Source organism: Penaeus japonicus, unplaced genomic scaffold (genome assembly GCF_977035675.1).
Source record: "Penaeus japonicus unplaced genomic scaffold, GWHDUDI00000001_assembly GWHDUDI00000001, whole genome shotgun sequence".
Lineage (NCBI taxonomy): Eukaryota > Metazoa > Arthropoda > Malacostraca > Decapoda > Penaeidae > Penaeus > Penaeus japonicus.
This window is the reverse complement of record NW_028234403.1, coordinates 34792409-34806769: the sequence shown is the minus strand read 5'-3', so window position 1 is coordinate 34806769 and position 14361 is coordinate 34792409. Positions and strand designations below refer to the sequence as shown.

Below are 14361 nucleotides of genomic sequence, written 5' to 3'. Positions count from 1 at the left end.
CTAGATGGCACCACTTTCTTCTAGCACCAGCAGGAGAGAGAGCCTTGAATGGCACCTATCTACGGTCTCTAGCAAGCACTATCTCTGTAGAGTGATGGCACATCGCAAGTTCCCGACCTCTTGCTCTAAAGTACCGTAGATGAAAGATGTGCAGACCGAACGAGAGGAGGAAGGTGACTCACACCATGCCCAATGCATACAATGTGACCCTGTGCCAGTATGGATGCCTTTTATTGTGGCACTCACTGTCAAAAGCACAAGTTTCCTTCCTCTTCCGTATCTCTTCATTTTGGATGGTTATAAGTTTCATGTTTGTTCGTGACAGCACAGAAATACGAAAAAATAAAGTTGCTTTTTGTCCCCCCTAAAACAGTAATACTTCTATCACATTGAGTATAAAAAAAAAAAAATGAGTTGATATGGACCATGAACTACAATTTTAGTCAACTGCAGAATTGATGGAGCCTGTGATATGACAGATATAAATTTCTAAAAACAGTAAAACACACAAAAAAACAAAACACAAAAATGTCTCTAGCTCTACAATGAGTGACGAAAAGGGAGTGGGAAAAATCAAATTATGTTGCAGAAGCTGCCTTGATCAGAAATAAAACTCATCCTGGAGCCTGTGTAAGCAAATCTATCCCCCGTCGGCAATGGGTTAATAACAAGGCTGTTATGACTATGGCTGGACACTTCACTAGGGTATTTTGAAATGTGTCGCCTAAACATCGCAGGTTATTTATATGCTGAAGCAGCAGTCATTTGCCACGTGCCTGATACCCAGTGAGATGGTCAGACAAAGCCATTACGAGATGTTCACGTTATCTGGTAGGAAGACCTGCCAAGCCATGATGTGAATGTCATGTCACCCATTGTGAAGGGGTTAAGATTAATGTATTCAATATGACACATGGTTGTGTTTAGGATCCATATAGATAAGCCTAGTTTTACAAAAGACTGAAGAATACAGATGCAAATTCAGTAATCATCATACAAATTTTTTTTGAAAATGTTCTTTGATTAGAAAATACTTGAGGAATACCCAGTAAGTTATCATTTTGCATCTGTAATCTTTGTAGATACAGTCACACTTGAGCAGTACACTCACAAAGCTCAATTTATCCCACATAGACTCACATCTTTGGACCAGTGACGTGAGCTTAGCTAATGGTAGTTTCGTCGACGGGGCTAGTGGTACTAGTAAAGGTGTTGGAGGCAGTAGTAATCCACGGCGTCTGGTAGTGGCTGAGGTCCATCGCTTTGGGTGTCATCCACCATGTGCTGGATCCCCCCATGACCTGGCCTCCTGTCCTGTAGCAGCCGCCTCTGTCACGCATGATGCTTGTCAGGTGAGGCTCTCTGAGGTCAGGCGGTCCTTTTTTTTCTCCATTATCTGTGTGTTGTTTGTGTGCATGGCTACCTCACTTACATTTTTATTAAAAAAAAATTAATTTGTTGTGTTTTATTTTGTATTTTTGTTATTGTCCTATACTGTCTGTTTAACAGATCTTTTATATTGTATTTTTTGAAACTTGATGTGTTTCCCTTTTGACATCTCACTATTCTTCAGTTATTATTAGTTCACAACAACCATATTTTTGAAATATGTGTATAAGGCCAGTGTCCACTTCATTTGTTGAATTGACTTGGTACATTGCTTTGTTGTTAACCCATTCACGCCGGGGCCGTTCCAGCTTTGCGCGGTCGCAATACCGGGGTTCTCGAACGTATAAGCCTAACGCCTCGAGATTCTCGGACGCACAAGCCGCGAGCCTGGGTTGCCCGCTCGCTCTACCCGAGCGTGCGGCTTCCCCTCATAGCTTGTCCAGGGCGTCTGACGCGAAAACCACAATACGTGCTATCACGTCAACCGGTGTGAATGGGTTAAGATACAATAGCTAAAGTTTTTCAGTTTCGGTGAGAGAAAAATAAACTATTATATGGAATAGTATCTTTTGTATTGATAGACGTCTGATCTTTTACTATTGATATCTTTATTTATTTTCTTTTATTATTAATTTATTTTTGGGTATTCATGTTGAAGCATTTTTCAAGAAATCATTTTGATGCTAGAATTCATCCAAAAGATTTTGATTTTTGATAAGCATTTTTGTTAGAATCTTTTGAATTATATCAGTTTGAATAATGGTGATAATACAGAAATCATACATTGAATGTTTTAAGATTAAGTTTAAGTTTACATGGAGGAGGTTATCATGGTAATCAATAGGTTGCATTTTAACAGTAACAGGAAAAGAACCCAGAGTTAGTGTAAAGTATAACTAGCCTGGCCTGTTTCCTTCACTAAAGATGCCAGTTGTTTATTCTGACATTGTTTGTTTATTAAAATGCAGGAGTGAAGGAAGAAAAATTATATGAGACTAGGAGAGGGTTTGATAAAAAAAAGATTATTTAAAGATGCTTCTCCACTTGTTTACAATTGCCACACTATGTTGATGGTTTAGAAACAAATTACATATGCATAGTGTACAGAAAATAGCTCATTAGGAACTCCCGAAATTATGATTTTTTAGTTTCATCAAAAGGATGCTGGCCTTAATAAGAGATCTGTTTGTGGTACCCAGAAGTTTTTTTAAGTGTGGGATGTATGCTTTATGCAATATCTCTTTGGGTACTACATGTATGTATAAATTGTAACAAAGTATCGTTATTGTTAAAGTGAGTACATATTTGTGGATAATTGGTGGAGGTACTTGCTTCATTATTTCATGTTAATGCATAGATCTTATAGTGCAATTAAGATTGTAACTAACTTCATGTGCAAGGACTGCAAAATATGGCGTTCTTTAGTGAAACCATCAGAAGGAGTACTTATTTTGAAAACCATAGCCTGGTAAGTAAAGGTAATCCTGAAACTAGTGGTTCTCTTAATTAGGAAAGAGAGGTAAGTGATTTGTATATGAGAGAATGTAAGGTAGATATTTAAATGGTAATTCTTTAGACTCACCCACTGTATATATAGTTTAGTTGTGCATATACATGTGCTTGTATTTTAAACACTTTTAGAAATATTCAAGACCTTTAGATTTTTTTTTTTTTTTTCTTTTTTTTTTTGTTAAGCCTTCACTTGTAATATAAATGTATTCAGAATATAGAAAGAAAGACATCCATGAAATGTTTTTCATTTATTAGCACATCACTTTAAGCTTTATTTTGGATCTTCACTGCTAGAATTGAAATGTTGTATGTATTCCTTCACCAGTTGCAAGACTATAATGCAAAGCTAAGACAAAACAACAAAAATGAAGCAGATCCTTTGAAGGTGCTGAGTGAAGCATCATCTGCTTTGGCTCTCACGGAAACACTGATAGGTGAGTTTTTGTCACAAAAAAAATATGTCTGCTTAGATGACTAATTTAATTTTCTTGATATTTTAGGTCTGGGCTATGTGAAGAGAAATGTGTGTTTCTTTTTTGAGTTAGCTTTTAGAACATGAATATTTTTCCATGATTTGGATTCCTTTCAAGATTATTGGTATATTTCTCCATATTTTAGTGTAACAGAATTTTATAATGCCTCTTTGGATATGTAAAATTTGTCTTGTTGCAATTTATAGCTTCAGAAAAAAATGAATGATTCTGACTGCTCATTCTATTTTTCAGGTCCTCTTAGGATCCCCCCAGTGTCACAGGAAGTCCTAGATCAAGTCCTATGCACCATGGAGAAAAAGACTGTAAAGCAGGTATCCACTGCAAATGGAGGATCTTCTCTTATTAACACAGTTACAGAGAAGACGAGTGATTTGCATAGTCTCCCTGGAGCAATCAACACAAATGATATTCACACAGGGAAGTTGTTAGGCTCACTGCAATCTGTTCTCCAGCCCAGGGTGCATCAACTTTCCACCACCAAATTGCAAACCTTTATATCTGCTGGTAATGGTCAACCTGATGATGTGCAGTTGGAGAGAATAGCAACTACAGATGTGCAGACTGGAGTAACTGAACCTCTAAGATATGACAGTGTTATATCACTTCCAGAGGAACAGAGAAGAACAGAACAGTTAACAAGAAAGAATAGTCGAGTTATTACTGTACCTGTTGGTATGAGTGATCACGGACCTGTTGAAGTGTATAGAGAAGTGCATCAGTATCCAGCAGGTGTTATCACTACAACAGTAGAAAAAAAATCATACCTCGGGCAAAGCGAGTCAGAACACCGTCCACCTTCAGGGCCTGCTAAGCGTAAGTGCCGTTCAAGGAAACTGAAGCAGAAGCGTGCTGATCATCATGCCTCACAGTCTTCTATAGCTAGTGGATCATCTGCTGGTACATCAGTGGCTAGTGGAAATACGCTCATTTCTCGAAGCAGTTCTGAACTTACGCCTATCTCACGTAGTCAGGCTGCATCATCTAAAGCCAGCCTAAATGATGCAAGAAGTGATGCAGCGGGACCCATAGCAAAGCCAGTACTCTCTGCAGCAATTATGCAGATGCGTCAAGCTTTAGAACATGTTTCAAATGCCTCAGACAATCATTCAGATAAATCTAGTGGGGGAGCTGAGCTTTCTTCAAACTTTTCTGACACCTCATCCAATTTATCTACATTATCTGATCTGAGTGGGTATGAGGATGAGTATATTAGAATTAAACGCCTTGTGTCAGATGCTGTGATACCTCCAGATGATTATAAAAAACTTGTAAATAAAGCAAATAGTAAGTCATCCACATCGAAACCAATGCCGGTTGTAGATTATGAAAAGATTATCAGGGATCTTCAGGCTCAGAAAGAGGATTTAGAGATACAACTGCACAGACTATCCATCCAGGTCCAGAATGCAGTTAGAGAAAAAGAATTGTATCAGCAACAACTTGAACTGATGCAGACAAAAATTACCGAGACCAATCAGAAACAATATTTTGAGGTATTGAAACAAAGAGCCAATTTAGAGGGACAATTAGAAATGCTGAAACAAGAACTTGAAAATACTGTTTATGAAAAGAACCAGTTGCAATCCAAAATATCTGAGGCTTTGAAGGAATCTGAAACTAATAAAGATGCTGCTACTGCTGCAAAAGAATCAGAATCAAAGATAAGTGCAAGATTACAAAAGTATGAAGAAACCAATAAGAACCTGGAGGAGAAGCTCAGAAATGCAGAAGAGAAGATTCAGAGAATATCTAAAGACTATGAGAGCTCACAGTCATTAATTCAAGAACATATTGCAAAGAATGAACAACTAGAGATGAGAGTAAGCCAGTTCATAGATGCAGAAACCCACATGAAAGCTGAATTAGATGGTCTGAGGTCTCGGTTATCTCATGTCCAAGAAGATTGCGAGGCAAAGACAAAGGCACAAATCCAGGCAGAAACTGCTGCCAATAAATCTACAATGGAACTACAAAAATCTAATGCTTCCAGCCTTTGGTATCAGGAGCAGTTACAGATTGCACAAGCTGCAAGAGCAAAACTACAGCAAGATCTTTTAGATACAAAGTCAAGTTTAGCCAAAATTACGTCAGAGAAAGATACCTTAGAGATAACAGTGCAAACCATGAAACGGGAGGCAGAAGATGGGCAAGCAAGAACAGTGCGAGAGAAAGCCTCTCTGGTTGCACACCTTGAAGCCCTTCAGGCTGATATGGCTGAACGTGAGGCACTTGTCTCTCAGCTGGAGCGGGATCGTGGCAGTGATACAAAACTAATGGAAGACAGAAGACAGAGACTAGAGCAGGATAGGCAGCGTATACACAAACTTCGATTAGATCTTGCTGATACTGAGAGACAGCTTGACTTTGTCAAAGATGACTTGAAGCATAAGTGTAGCTTACTGACGAGATATGAGAATGAATTAAAAGATTTAAGAACATCTGAAGCTGTTAATCAGGAAGTTCTTGGTGAAAGGGACATTCGCATATCAAATCTTGAGCAGACTGTTGATGAATTAAAGTCTTCTTTGAGTAAACATCAGGAGGAAGGAAAAATCAAAGATACATCAATAAATATACTGAAGGAAGAAAAGCTAAAGCTTGAGGTGAGACTTGCAGCAGCTAATAATGAGAAGAAAGAAGTAGATGATGCCATTATCAAAGTAAGAGAGGATATGACAAAGCTTTCATCCAACTTCTATAGAATGAAGCATGATCTTGCTGCCAAAGACCGACAGATTGAAGTACACAAGAAAGAGACAGAAGAAATCTTGAAAGCTCGAACAATACTAGAGAAAAAATATGAAGCTTTGGAAAAGAAGACCACTGAAGATGAAGAGAAAAAGAAGCTTATGAAAGAGATGAGTGAACTGAAACTAGAAATAAAAGAATTGTCATCTACCAAAGAAAAGGCCGAGTCAGAGCAAGTTGGGTTGAAGCAAATACTAAAATCTTTAGAAATAGAGAAAAAGGGTTTGGGTGAGGCTGTTCGGTTGCGGGAGGAGCAGATCCAAAACATGCAGGGAAGTGTAGAGAACTATAGGGAAGCCATCCTTAAGAAGGATGAAGAACTCTATGTGGCTCACGAACAAAACTCATCCCTTGAGAAGACTTACATGGAGTTACGCAGACAATGGGAAAATTTGAAGGAAGAGACATTAGCCCTGAGACAAGATTCAGAAGCGTATATAGAACATGAAAAGCTGCAGAAGCGAGAGAAAGCTGAACTTAAGGAGAGTATACAAAAGGAAAGGAAGTTAAAACAGAACATGGAAAGGAAAATTGAGAGTCTAGTTAAGTTACATGAAGAAGAAAAGGCAAAGATTTTGTTAGAGAAGGAAAATAATGAAAAATCACTTGCTGAATTAACTAAGGCACTTCAAACTGAAAAGGATGAAAGACGCAAAATATATGAAAAGAAAGAAGTTATAGAGCAAACACAGAGCAATTTGTTGAAAGAAATTCAGTCATTAAAGGAAGAAAACAGTCAGTTACAGAGTAAACTAAATGAGAAAATAAAAGAATTAGATAAGCTCAGTAGGTCTCAGAAGGAAAAGGAAGGCATTATATCCTCCATCAAGACACAACTAGATAACATCTCTAAAACCCACCATGACACAAAGAAAAACCTTGCACAGTTACAGGAAGAGAAAGACAGAAGTGTCGGAGAGCTGACAAGTAAGTTACAAGTGAAAGTAGGAGAACTGGATACCCTGAAGAAGTCCCAGAGCGATGCACAGTCACTGATCTCAAGAATAAACCAAGAGAAAAATAGATTAAATGAACAAGTCACTCAGCTCCTGGCTGAGAACACTCACCTGAAGAAAACACCCATTGTAAATGCAACTCTGGTGAAGGACTCTGCAGCTGCAAATGAAAACAAGGAAGGAGGAAAAAAGAAGGGAGGAAAGAACATAGATAATCTGCAGAGAGAGATAACCGCATTACAAGCTAAGGTTCGTGAGAGTGAAACAAAGCTGAAGGAGGTCTTAAAACAGAAGGAAGGTTTGGAATCTGCTATGAAGAACACCAAGAAAGAAAGCTTATTAATGAGAGCAAAAATGAAAGAGTTTGAATCTCTGAAATTGAAATGCAAAGAGTTAGATGCTTGTAAAGAGAAACTGAAAGGATATGAAGCCTTTAACCTGAAGCTTAAAGATTTAGAAACAAAAATAGAGAAACAGGAGATGGATATTACCACCCTGAACTCATCCCTGAATGAAACATCTTGTCAAAATATTGTTCTTAAAGAAAGAGAAGATGAGCTTTGCCTACAGGTAGACAAATTAAACAAGGAAAAGGAAGATCTTCAGCAAAAGATCTCTAACCTTGAGGAACTGTACCAGAAATCTCATGAGAATATTTTACAGTATCAGGTACAACTAAAGCATGCAGAAGCTGAGAAGGAGGAGTGGATGGTTAAATTTGAAAGCTTAAGAGATTGCATTCCCGAACGAGATACAAGTACCCAACCAGCTGTGCAGTTAGGGGTATTGGGGAAGGGAAGTAATGTTGACCAGACATTTGGTAAAGGCCAGGAAAGACTTGGAATGTCATCAGCAGTGGACCATGATAGTACTCAAAGCATGGTATCAGGAAGACCCATGAACAACCTTGGGTACCTTTGTGAAACCCCACATACAACAGTGATGAATGGAGCACAATTTGATAAAACCATGGCAGATTTGCAGGCTCAGGTAAATTTAACATCCAAAGCTTTACAAGACAAGGAGAAGCAGATTCAAACCCTTCAACACAGATTAAGCATTTACAAAGAAGAAGAAGCAAGAGCTTCCTCCCTCAGTTCCTCATCAGTTAATTCTCAGGTGGCAGGTGACCATGTTTTGGAGGAATCGGTTCCAGAATCTGTTCATAAGAAAAAGATTCATGACCTCCTTCAGAAGATAGAACAGTTACGATTATCAGGAGGTTCTGATGTTTGTGATGGCAAGGCTGGAAAATCAGGAAGTGCAGAAGACAAAAGTTCAGAAATACAAAGTATATTAGCTAAAGTCAAAAGCCTTGAATGTGCAGTTGAATCCAAAAATGGTGAGTTGGAAGAAGTTCAAACAAAAATGAGTCTTATGACCAAAGAGTTCCAGGAGAAGCAAAGAAGATATGAATCAAATGTTCGACTCTTAACCAGGAAGCTCAAAGAACACATGAAGGGACGAAAGTCAGCAGAGAAGGAAATGCAGACGCAAGCAGAAGACCACCAACGCATACTGAATGAGGAGCAACAGAGATATTCTGTGCTGAGATGCAGGTAAGCTGTTCATCAAATATGTTATTAGAGATAAATTGTTCAGAATGTACTATATTCTGGAAGAAAAAACTTAATTCACAGAGTACACTTCATTTTTGGAATTTCCTTTATCATTCTCATCTTGATGTCAAGGTGACTGACATTCTGATATTTGCTCAGATACATAGAGCTAGAGGGTCGGGGCGAGTCGCTGGAAGGTCAAGTGGCTAGTCTAGAGAGCGAAGTGGAAGAAGTGCGTGGAGCTCTAGAAAGGTCTCGTCAAGAGGCTTATGATCATCACAACAATACTTTACAACTACAAAAGGAGATTGGCAGACTCCAAGGTATATAATGATGCAATTATTGATTATTTAAAGGTTTAAGTTCAAGTATTTTCTGGTTTATTTTGATTCATCCTTTTTGTAAGTAGGCATTATTTTAGTAGTTCTGTATAATTTGTAGAATATAAATATCTTTCTGTAATATTTCTATGTTAACAGAAGGAATGTTAAATGCTGGAAAAGTTTTGAACAATAACCCCATCTAGGCATTATAACAAGATTTATTTTATATGGTTAAAAGATATTTCAAAGTAGGAATATGCATCAAGAACAAAATAAGAAAGCACATAAGTATTTTCTGATTTGTGATAGTTTGTAAAAGTTACCTATGCAGATAAGATTATAAGGTAAATCCACACAAAAGCTTAGATAGTTTTTCACTGTTGTTAAAGTTTTTCACTGTTGTTGCTCAAAGTGCCTCAGAAGATATGAGAACATACATTTTCTTTATGTATAGCTGCTGGGAAATTTCTACTGGGTTCAAGAGCAAAATAATAAGGCCAAAAAGTAATGCATGCCACTTTCTACTCAATATCAACAGAACTTGACAGGACTTCAGACAATCTGCGTCAGGAAGTCCTGAGCCTCAAAGAAATCATTGCTCAGAGGGACCAACAGCTTAAGAAAATGGAACATGAATTGAGATTACACCAAGAAGAGCTTGAGGAGGTGAAATCGTCGTCAGTTACACTCAGTGAGAAGATAACATCAAAGGAGAAGGAATTAGATGATGTCAGGCTCATGGTATGCATTTGTTTCTTCTGCCCTTCCTGATTATGTTATATATGTTGTACTTTCTTGTCCGGAGTAGATTCCCTTTTTGTTTTGAGGTTGATTATTTTGTATCTATGCTTTCTTTTATGATTTCAGAAGGAGCAGTTAGAGACAGAAATCCAAAGCTTGAGTCAAACACTGAAGACAAAGGAACATGCTCTCTCAAACGCAGAAACACGTGTAGCAGAGTTAGAAAGTAAAAATGTGGAGCTTCAAAACAGTGTGATAGAAATGGTTAGCAGAGAACAGCAGATATCTTCAGAGATCCAGAAAGCAAAAGAAGAAAAATGTTTGTTGTCTAATGAGTTGGAGAACACGAGGACTCAACTGAAAGACTCGTTAGCCAAAATTGCTGCATTTGAGAGTCAGATTATGGTAATTTTTTTGCTAGAGTACCTGTGCAGTTAATTTTGTAAAATAATTATGTTGAAGTTACACAAACATAATCTACAATTAACAGATATGTTACTGTGTTTTTATAGCTTTGTAAATAGGGAAATTATTTCATTTTTTTAATATTTGCAATAATCATGGAACATATTTTTCATCATATGATTTTTTTTTCTTTTATGTTAAATAGGTGGTTGAAGGTCAATTGAAGGCTAGTTCTGAGGAACTGAATCAGTTGAAGGAACAGCTGGATGCCAAGGTTGCCTCTCACCAACTAACAGTAGAGCAATTGGAGCAGAGTGTTGCTCGTGCCAGACAGGAGGTAGCAGCTCTCACTACTCAGCTCAGCCAGGTGCAGCGGGAAAGAGTCAGCTATCAGACGCAAGCGGTAGAATTGCGTACAGCCTTACACACAGCTCTGGGGCAACTCAGTGTAAGTCTAGGATATGAAAGACAGTTATTTGTGCTGCATCTGTCCCTCCTATTAATTATTTTCAGATTTACACCTTTCAGATTTTAGTGAATTGGTTATGTAATTGGATATGACCAATGATTTAGTATGTCTGTATAAATGTTTGACATCCTTTTGAATATTTATTTTCAAATTTGTTACATTTGCTGTATTTTTAGAAATACATATGGTTATGATGAAAGCTGCCTTATAAGTATTTGCAGAAGTTGATAACTGCCATTTTACAGATACAAAAAGCAGAGAGAGAAGCCCAAGAAGCTGAAGAATCAACCATCAGCTCAGAGGCGGGGGTGATTCCTTCTCCCTCCCCTCTCGACCTCACGTCTCTTACCCAGCTCATGGAAAGATCTGCCCGTCCGCCCCAGTCCACATTGCCGCTCACTAGCTTAGAGACTTGCCTTTCCTCCCTGAAGCAGGAAGTGGCCATACTTCAGACACAGTTGCATAACAAACAAGAGGCCTTAGCTAGAGAGTAAGGGGCATTGCCTTCTCGTTATTTCCTTATCATGATATCATGTCCTAAAATGTCAACTTCTTTGCCTTTTTTTCTCCTATTTTATTTGATGAACCTTGATTAACCTTATGATGCTAATGAATTCTATTCAATTGTACATTTCAGGACCATGTTGGATACAGCAGATGATCCTTTTGAAGAAGGCAAAGAACCAGTCCCAGTGCAGAACCCGGTAGATGACACTAACCAGTCGAAAGTACATGATGTATAGGAGGTAGCTGTGCTTGATAGTTGTGCTAGGGAATTATAGTAGCATATGGTGCAGGGATATTCTAATTGGTCTGTGATAATAGAGGTCATTATATTCAGTTTTTAGAGCAGTTATTCAAGTTAGAATAGAAAAAGCTCTTCAATGTGAATATGATAGTCTCTTACTTTTCATAATTTCAGTTGTTGATATTGAAAATTATAGACATATATGGTTGTTATAGTGTGTGCTGCATATTGTGGTGCAAACTGGAGTTTTTATTTCATAATTAGGCATGAGGTCTATTGGTTGAATATGCATGTAATATAATATATTGAACTTTAAATTTGACCATTTCATTGTAAGTATAGGTTGATTTTACTTGTATTTTTGTTGTTGTTGTTGAAACTCATGTGCATAAAATGATATATAGAAACATATAAAATATATATATATATATAAACACACACACACACACATACGCATACTTATTATTTGGTTAGTATTTAAAGAAATGATTATTAATACTATAAGGAACTTTTAAACAAGAGTAGTCCAGTATCTATTTTGGAGTGATAATTTTCATCGTCATTTGAATTTGTGTGAAAAAAAAGAGAAAAAGACAAATACCTTTGGTTGTCTCCAGATTTTAGAAGTTTTTAAAAGTTTCTGTTATATCAGTTATATAGTGGAAAGTAGATTTTTGTGTTAGTAGGTGTTTATGTTTACAGATGATTATGTATGATGATATTCCTTCTACCAATTTTTCCCTTATTTCACATACCTTGGAATTCATGATTGTTGTGTTCTGACCTGTGCTCAATGGATGAAAATGGAAATGAAAATCAAAGATCTATTTAGAAAAAAAAAAAAAATGGAATGGAGTAAGAGACTTAATGTGTCTCTGCTCACACGCATACATAGTTATGTAACCTTGAATTCCATCTTGCAGTGATTGTGATAGAAGTATGCCAAAAATATGTTGTAGTGTCTTCCCTGAGGTACCTGGGGAAGGGAAGGGTGAACAGTAACATTTTGATGATTTTTATTCTTATGATCATTATTTTATTATCATTATTATTATTATTATTATTATTATTATTATTACTATTACTATTATTATTATTATTATTATTATTATTATTATTATTATTATTATTATTATTATTACTATTACTATTACTATTATTATTATTATTATTATTATTATTATTATTATTATTATTATTATTATTATTATCATTATCATTATTATTATTGTTATTGTTGTTGTTATTGTTATTATCATTATTATTATTATTATTATTATTATTATTATTATTATTATTATTATAATGATAACAATAATCATATTATTATTATTGATATTAGATATATAATTATTGTTATTATTTATTATGGATGTTATTACTATTGTTATGATTATTATAATTATTTATTGTAACTATGTATTTATATATTTATAGATTATTATCATTATCGTTATCGTAATTTTTATCAATACTAGCATGATTATCAATTATTATATTTTTTCAAAAGAAATTCTATTAGATATTTTAACTATTCTTAATGACAATTATACCTTGACGAATTGGATGATGTCATTAATACTAAACAGATAACATTTATTGGTTATGAACACTATTGAACAGAGCACATGTTTACAGTAGTTGTATAGTCACCAACACAAAGTCAAGCGAAATTTGCCACACCCCCTATATATGTATATCCATGACCAATCAGGTGGATGCTAGATGGACAAGCAAAAGGGGAAGACCTGATTGGCTAAGTGGAAAGAAGTGCAGGGTAGGGGGCGGAGATAATTTTTGCCTGACTTTGTGCCAGTGCCTATAGGAGTCTTCCAGGGCACACTACACTCTAACCCCGACTTGAAACCCTAGGGAGACACGTACCTCCCGAGAAACAATGCTGGCATTGTTGAAAGCCATTGGTATATCTGCACTTCTGCCTTTCGGTGAAATGAACCTTTTCTGTCTCACGTAAATCATCCCTTGCCCTTATTCTTCACTATTTATCAGATTCAGCAAGGAATGGTTGTCTAGACACTTCCGTCCTTCTTTCACGTTTGTTTTTGTTCCTGTACAAGTTATCTTGGCATTGTGGTAGGTCATAGGATATATTTGTTTTTTCTATTTTTTTTGTTTTGTTTTGTTATTTTTTGATATATAGGCAGCTTTTTAATATTTCATTCTTTTATAGGTTATGTCCATTTGTACATGTTACTATATCATTGGTTTGCAAGTGAGTGAGTGGGTGGGTGGGTTGTTGGATGCTTGAATGAGTGAGTGAGTAAATGAGTGAGCAAATGAGTGATTGAATAAGTAAATGAGGGAGTAAGTGAGAGAGTGCAAGAGTGAGAGAATGGGCACGGTATGAGCTTGATTGTGTGTATGATGTGTGTGTGTGATGTGTGTGTTTTGCGTGTGTATGTGTGGTGTGTGTGTACGTGTGCGTGTTTGCGTGCACGTGTGCATGTGCATGTGTGCGTGTGTGCTCGTGCATGCGTGTGTGTGTGCTCGTGTATGCATGTCGTGCGCGCGCGAGCGAGTGTGTGTGTGTGTGTGCGTGCGTGTGCGTGCGTGCGTGTGCGTGCGTGCGTGCGTGCGTGCGTGCGTGCGCGTGTGTGTGTGAGTGTGAGTGTGAGTGTGAGTAAAATCTTAACTTACATACATGGTTGTAAATTGAGTAGGTAATAGGATCTTTGTATATCAACAGTCATATATACCTGAGATCACTTAAGACAGTATCACTCCATTTTGCCCTGCTTGCAGCTACTGCGGTCCTTTTCATTCCTATGACTATTTTTTACTTTTTAACTATGTAAATAAATCTGCATAAGTAGGGAGATGTATAAACATAAGGGAAGGGCATTGAGGGGTTTTGGAATATGCAATAGTTATTGTGAATATGCAAGAGAAATCCCATAGCTTGTCTGGAATGTTCACATATTTTTTCTATAATAGATATCATCTCATTTTGGTACATGTGTAAATTGATAACAACATAGCCTTAGTAATAGAACACA

General features: G+C 36.8%; 1 protein-coding gene across 6 annotated transcripts in view; it reads left to right on the top strand.

Moving 5' to 3' along the window:
• Nucleotides 1–11936, top strand: part of LOC122258627 (uncharacterized) — a 22543-nt gene extending 10607 nt beyond the window's left edge. For 5 of the 6 annotated variants that reach the window (XM_043024668.2, XM_043024669.2, XM_043024667.2 and 2 more), the window contains exons 4-12: nt 1135–1352; nt 3227–3335; nt 3627–8658; nt 8818–8981; nt 9520–9722; nt 9849–10127; nt 10333–10575; nt 10842–11086; nt 11234–11936. In XM_043024668.2, coding sequence (XP_042880602.2) covers nt 1135–1352; nt 3227–3335; nt 3627–8658; nt 8818–8981; nt 9520–9722; nt 9849–10127; nt 10333–10575; nt 10842–11086; nt 11234–11339 — 6599 coding nt within the window. In that variant the 3' untranslated portion in view covers nt 11340–11936. The remainder of the gene's footprint in view (nt 1–1134; nt 1353–3226; nt 3336–3626; nt 8659–8817; nt 8982–9519; nt 9723–9848; nt 10128–10332; nt 10576–10841; nt 11087–11233) is intronic. The other variant, XM_086539385.1, reaches the window with a different exon arrangement.
• Nucleotides 11937–14361: the final 2425 nt, after the last annotated feature.